The sequence below is a fragment of the Blennius ocellaris genome (assembly GCF_963422515.1).
Source record: "Blennius ocellaris genome assembly, chromosome: 3".
NCBI classification, from domain to species: domain Eukaryota; kingdom Metazoa; phylum Chordata; class Actinopteri; order Blenniiformes; family Blenniidae; genus Blennius; species Blennius ocellaris.
Genome location: NC_137652.1, coordinates 16,645,170 through 16,651,743, shown reverse-complemented (window position 1 = coordinate 16,651,743; position 6,574 = coordinate 16,645,170). Strand labels below are relative to the sequence as shown.

Sequence of the window (6,574 nt, the reverse complement as noted above, 5' to 3'; positions counted from 1 at the left end):
ATTGGGAAGTGTCTCTCGCAGGTACAACGTCTGATTGGGCCAGAGAGAAGGCCAGTAACATTTTGACACACACTCACCCTCTGAGATAAATAAATGTAGACACAGGTGTTGAAGGTGTCCCACACCAGCTTGGAGCAGATCGGACACTAACGCCGAAATGAGGACGCACAAGCTTCTGCTGGTCGCCCTGCTGGGCCTCCTGCTGTGGGCCGCCTGCAGCCGGGCCGAAGACTCTGAGGACAAGCAGGCAGAGGACGAGTCTCTTGAGGAGGAGGAGGAAGAGGAGAAGGAGGAGGAAGCGCCAAGAAAGGAGAAAACGACAGAAATAGAAGAGGAGAAAGATGTCATGGTTCTCCACATCAACAACTTCGACAGAGCACTCAGCGAGAACAAGTACTTGCTGGTCGAATTCTGTAAGTAATTATAAATCAAAAGTCACTAAAAAAGAAAAAAAAAGGATTCTTTGCATCCAAAAGAATCAACTAAGTCCATACAAAGTGTCCTCTAACTTGTGTTTCTGATTTTTTTTTTTTTTTTTTTTTATAGCATCAGAGAGAGCAGATGGTCATTTAAAATGTAGATTACAAGATAGTGTTGTACTACTCTAATATTTGTGGTTAAAATGATTTTATTGCATACAAAGTGTATTAATTTCACACTAGAGTTTTCAGCATTCAGATGATATGGTCAAAATGTGCTCGCACGTGGCCTGACCTGTCCAGATGTCGCCCTGGTTCAACTCTCCCACAGATAAAAGTCAGTGTTTAAGAGGTCAGAGGTCACAACGCGGACACGAGCAGCAGGGGATGAATGCTGAGACAAATTGCTGTTTCAGCGATCAGCAGCTCGTTTCCATGAGGAGCAGGACCGGAGCTGCTGGTCGCAACGGGACACGGGCCTGCTTTGAATGAAGCCCTTCAGTTTTCTGTGGCACAATCTCATGAGTCTCGTGTGTGTGTGCGTGTATGTGTGTGTAGATGCTCCCTGGTGTGGCCACTGTCGGCAGCTGGAACCTGTTTACGCCGAGGCCGCAGCCACTCTGAAGAAGGAGGGAGAAGGACTGCGTTTGGCCAAAGTGGACGCCACAGAGGAGAAAGAACTGGCCGAGGAGTTCGACGTCGGAAGCTTCCCAACACTGAAACTGTTTGTCAATGGAGACCGCAAGCAGCCTGTTGAATTCACTGGTGTGTGAGAACACACACACACGCACACAAACACACACACACATTGAACAAGCATCGTTTTATAGAGCTGACTAAATGTGTGTTTTCCAGGTAAGAGATCATTAGTGGGAATAACCCAGTGGATGAAGCGTCGCTCCGGTCCAGGAACTCCAACTCTCGACTCTGTGGACTCAGCAGCTCAATTCATCGATTCCCACAATGTGACCATTGTTGGATTCTTTGATGTGAGTTTTTTTGCTTTCTGTCCAATATAACCAGGCTCGCCGGAATCGTCTCCCATGTTTCTGTCCTGAACAATCCTCTCATTCCCTCCTGCAGAGTCTGGACAGTGAGGCGGCGAAGGGACTCAAAGAGTTTGCTCTGGATGTGACTGACACAGAGTTTGCCCTCACAGAGAGCCCTGAGGTTTTTAAGAAGTACGAGGTCAAGGCCAGTTCAGTGGTGCTCTTTAAAAAGGTATGAAAAAGTTAATTAAAGGCAGTGACTGACAAGACACCTTGATGAAGTTAGCTTTGCTGCCATCTACAGGGTACTTTATGTGACATACAGCCCTTTCACTCGAACTGTATCGTTCAGATTCAAGATGATCTGCAAAGTGAAAACAATGTCCATGACATGGAAGTCATGACATCCATTAAAATTATTAGAAAAATAGTTAGTACCAGCCCAACAATAACAATGTTAAGCTTTTAAAGAATGACTGCATAATTCAAAGCTGGTCTACAAAGAAGCTCATTAATGATAATACTGTATATGTACTATGGTGTCATATGCCAACAAGCAAGGGTTTATGTGAAAGAGTCATTTGTTTTGTGAACATTTCATTTTACAATATTTGATATTGATATTACTATCAATTAACTACTCGTGTCACACTAGAAGCAATTGATTTGTTAGGGTTGGTGAAGTAACTGATGAAATAAAAACACGTCCTTCTCCTTCTGTTTGTGACAGTTCGATGACGGCAGAGCAGACTTTCTTCTGCCAGAAGATGGAACACTGGACAAGAACAACTTGACGTCTTTTATTAAGGAAAACAGCTTGGAGCTAATCATCCCCTTCAGCCAGGAGGTAATACACCATAAGACGTCAATCCATCAATCTGCCTACACAGCCTGAGCTGGTCGCCACTCTTTTACACGCAGAAAGGCAGATTCACACACTCACTCCAACAAGCATTGTTTTAGACAATAGATTTAATTTGTATTCATCACAAACACATACAAGTATGACAGTAAAAGGCACTCAAGCTGGATGTAGTCTTGTCGTGTGGCCAAATTGCTGCCCACTCCATCATCATTTGACCCATGTGATTACATTTACAATCAAATATGATATCACACTGAAATAATACAGTGCGTGTGCATTTGTGTTGTTTTGTCCAGTCAGCAGATAAAATCTTCACCTCCAGCATCCGTCTGCACAGCCTGCTGTTCATCAACTCCACTGTGGAGAGTCAGAAACGCCTGCTGGAGGAGTCCAGGACTGTAGCCAAAGAGTTCAAGGGCAAGGTAACGCTGTGCGTGTACGTGTGTGTGTGCGAGTGTGCGTGTGCGTGTGCGTGCGTGCGTGTGTGTGTTGAATAATCATTACATCCCTGGTAGGTCCCCACTGAAACGTACCTTCATCTTACTTTGTGGAGACTTGCCCTCCTTTTGAGACAAAATAACCTAAATCTGAGACTTTGAGGGCTTTTGTGTTGAGAGCACATCTGTCTGGGTGTGTGTTCCATGCAGATGTTGTTCATTGTGATTGACGTGACGGCAGCACTGAGTCATGTGCTTGGTTACTTCGGCGTTTCCGAGAAAGACGCCCCCACAGCTCGCATCATCAACATGGAAACGGGGAAGAAGTTTGCCATCGCCTCTGGAGACCTGACTGCAAACTCACTGCAACAGCTCTGCCAGGATGTGGTGGACGGCACCGCCAAGGTAACACACTTGCTTGGACACACATACACACACACACACACTCATATTTGACAGTCTGTGAGCGGCGTTGAATCTGTGTTGTTGTGTGCTGCAGCCCTACTATCGATCCGAGGAAATCCCAGAGGACTGGGACAAAAATCCAGTCAAAGTTCTCGTGGGCAAAAACTTTGAATCTGTTGCTCTGGATCCAGCAAAAAATGTCTTTGTGGAGTTTTGTAAGTCCGTCTGTGTTGTTGATGCATATGATGTACAAATACTGGTTGATTTGAAGACCATTTTGATCCCAAAATGCAGATAATGGTACTGAATGAAGTGTGTTCAGACACACTGAAAGTGGAAAGTCTCTCTGTTCTCTGGTATAGCCACATCACTGTTTACATACGTTCAAAGCCAATCCTAATCCAGCTTTCCACCAATGTGTGGTAGAAACTTTAAAACTTGACACACTCACACAGAAATGATCTGATACCTTTTCCGTCCATTACACTTGAAATTTTAATTTTAAAAGAAAGAAAGAAACCCCCAGTGGTTTGTCAAACATTCCTGCAGTCTACAGTAGTATGTCTATTTGTATTGTAGAGTTTAGTCCTGCACATGCAGATAAGAATAAAGGTGTTTTTTGAAACGGAGAATACTCGATGATGTCTCTGCAGATGCTCCGTGGTGTGGACACTGTAAAGAACTGAGTCCTATCTGGGACAAACTGGGAGAGAAATACAGTGACCATGCTGACATCATCATCGCAATGATGGACGCCACAGCCAACGAGGTGGAGTCTGCTCCAGTTGATGGATTTCCAACGATCAAGTATTTCCCAGCTGATGGCAAAGAGGTGCCACACACACACACACACACACACACACACACACACACACACACACACACACACACACACACACACACACACACACACACACACACACACACACACACACAGCCTTGCTGCTCTATTTGTATGAGACATATTAATTGATCTAATTGACAAAGTTTTCCCTCCAAATAACTAAGAACTCGATCATTTAATAAGACAGAAAGGGGTTTTGAACTCACAGGAGGAGTGCAGGCTCTGGTTTCAAACCCCACAAACTAGTAAGACAAGGACAGACCCACAACAATATGTTTTCATTCCTTCTTGGAACATTACATTGACTTCCCGTCATTTGCTCTGGACTTTCTCTAAACTGAACCATAACTACCTCTTGCCTAAAATCACCTTTACCTTCGCGAAACTATAACCAACTGAGTGATTTTCTTTCGTGGCCTCGTATTTTATCACATGCGCACAAACGAGATCTGCAGACAGAACAGACAGTCACAGCTTGTCCCTTTTCATTTCTTCCAAGGTGATCACCTACACTGGAGACAGAGACCTGGAGACGTTTTCTAAGTTCCTGGATAACGGAGGAGTGCTGCCTAAAGAGGAAAGCAGTGATGATGAAGACGATGAAGAAGGAGACGATGCAGAGGTATGTGACAATGCCAGTGGCAGCAGCAAGGTTTGTGTTTTTTGGTCTCGAAATGACCCGTTTCTGTTTCTTTTCCAGAAGCCGACTGAGTCTGAAGAGGGAACAACCAACAAAACCAAAGATGAGCTGTGATGTCTCTCTCTCTCTCTCTCTCTCTCTCTCTCTCTCTCTCTCTCTGTCTCTCTCTGTCTTTCCATTTTCTTAATAAAAGTCACACAGGTTCAACGGAGTTGTGTGATCATTACTAATATGGATGGGCTTCATGTTTAAGTCAGAATATAGCGTCACTGTACATAGGGTTGACTGTTCCTCCCTGGCAGGTTGCACCATGAACACGATTCAGTTACACCTGTAAACAAAAAGTCGCCAGAGAATGACTTTGCACTTGCAAAGCTGGCGTCACGAGGTAAACTCATGAGCAAATCGGATGACTCGACGGGAGACAAGCAGGCGTTTTCAGCCTGTGTGAGCTGAAATGTTTTGAATTCCAGCGGGGAACAGGTTCAACAGGTCACAAGGAGTGACGCCAACATGCTGGGTTCTTCCTCAAAGCTCTTCCTCCTCCCAAGGTAAGACCACATCTCTCACAGATCACTCTGTTTAAAGATGTTTATGAGGACCACTAATGCTCCTTACAGGCTGGATTTAGTTTGTGTTAGTTTGTGTGTGGCCATACTGAGTTTGGTTTGGATACCACACCTGAGAAGAGCCTTGTTTACACAAAAGATCCATGTGAGCTCGAGTTACCGCCGGCGTGTTTAATGGCTGATACAGGTGGTTTTAGGTAACATAGAGGCTTGAAAAGGCCACTTCATGGACAAGTGGAATCAGTGTTCAGAGAGATATAAACACTCATGTTTAAACCTGGTGGCGGGATGATACTGATGTTTCAGTAAGGAGAAGATCACTTCGAAAACCTGTCATCTGTGAATAAGTGTTTGATTGGCAATGGGTCGATAATGTATTTTTAGTCTGTGTTTGTGTTTTGTTCATTACCTGTCGGACAGGCACAGTGAAACTCCAGTACCTTCTCTATTGTTAGGCAGCCCGGGAGGAGAGGATAGACTGAACTTTCAGTCACAGCTGCACTCACATGACGTCTTGCTTGATGCTAATTAGAATAATTGGAAGAAGGGTTTGTTTTGTTGTTTTTTTTACCAAGAGTGAATTATGGAAATCCCATTTTGAGTCACAACACAGGCTTCTAGGGACTTTTATAGCTTGAGCCACATAGTATTCATTGTTCTGTGTTATTATTAATCAAAAAGTACTTTCATTTTTTGATGTTGTTGTTTAAATGAGAATTCGTGAAATTTGAACATTCATCTGTTTTTCCCTAAAATTCTTCTCCTTTGATAAAATACTTTTACAATCTACAACTATGCATCAGCTCATATAGTGAAGTTTTTTTTTTTTTTAATAGAACTTTATTTACTTAAAAAAATAAAGCTGAGATAGGGTTCATTTTCAGCCATAATGACCGCAGGTCGTCATTGAAAATGAGAAGCCATTCTTAATAAAATTACTTGGTAAAATAAATAAACATATAAATGAATAAATAGCTTGATGAATAAAAATGATCCACCATAGATGAAGAGGCTCAAATATGTTCATTCACCAAAGTTGCCTTGCATTATTCTGTATTGAAGCAACTATATATACAGTGCTTCATGTCTAAAATAAAACACAACTTGGATTCAGTCACATTGTCACTGCAGCTCTCACACTCTGCCTAGTATAGAAGTTTTGACAACATGGAGAGGTTCACATTTAGAACTCTGTGTCTTCAGAATGACAGTTTCTAATAATTCTATAGGTTCATTTTTGCTATTGTGATTTTTTTTCCCCCTTTGGCTTAATTTTTGTAGTAGCTAGAAGAAAGGCAAACTGTTGATGCTGTTGGTCAGAATCATCTGACCTACTTTGATACGGCTGATAGTTCAATCATGAATCCCCCCCAGACCACCCGGCCATTAACTCACACATGCAGACT

The 6,574-nt window shown here is 43.0% G+C and overlaps 1 protein-coding gene across 1 annotated transcript; it reads left to right on the top strand.

Annotated features, from left to right (window-relative positions):
• Nucleotides 1-157: 157 nt before the first annotated feature.
• Nucleotides 158-4,713, top strand: pdia2 (protein disulfide isomerase family A, member 2; the record flags this gene model as incomplete). Its single annotated transcript, XM_080515595.1, has 11 exons — nt 158-413; nt 978-1,184; nt 1,275-1,408; nt 1,503-1,640; nt 2,139-2,255; nt 2,570-2,695; nt 2,921-3,115; nt 3,210-3,330; nt 3,769-3,947; nt 4,459-4,611; nt 4,660-4,713. The coding sequence occupies 11 exons, from the start codon at nt 158-160 to the stop codon at nt 4,711-4,713; spliced, it is 1,680 nt and encodes a 559-aa protein (XP_080371721.1).
• Between the last annotated feature and the right edge of the window lie 1,861 nt (nt 4,714-6,574).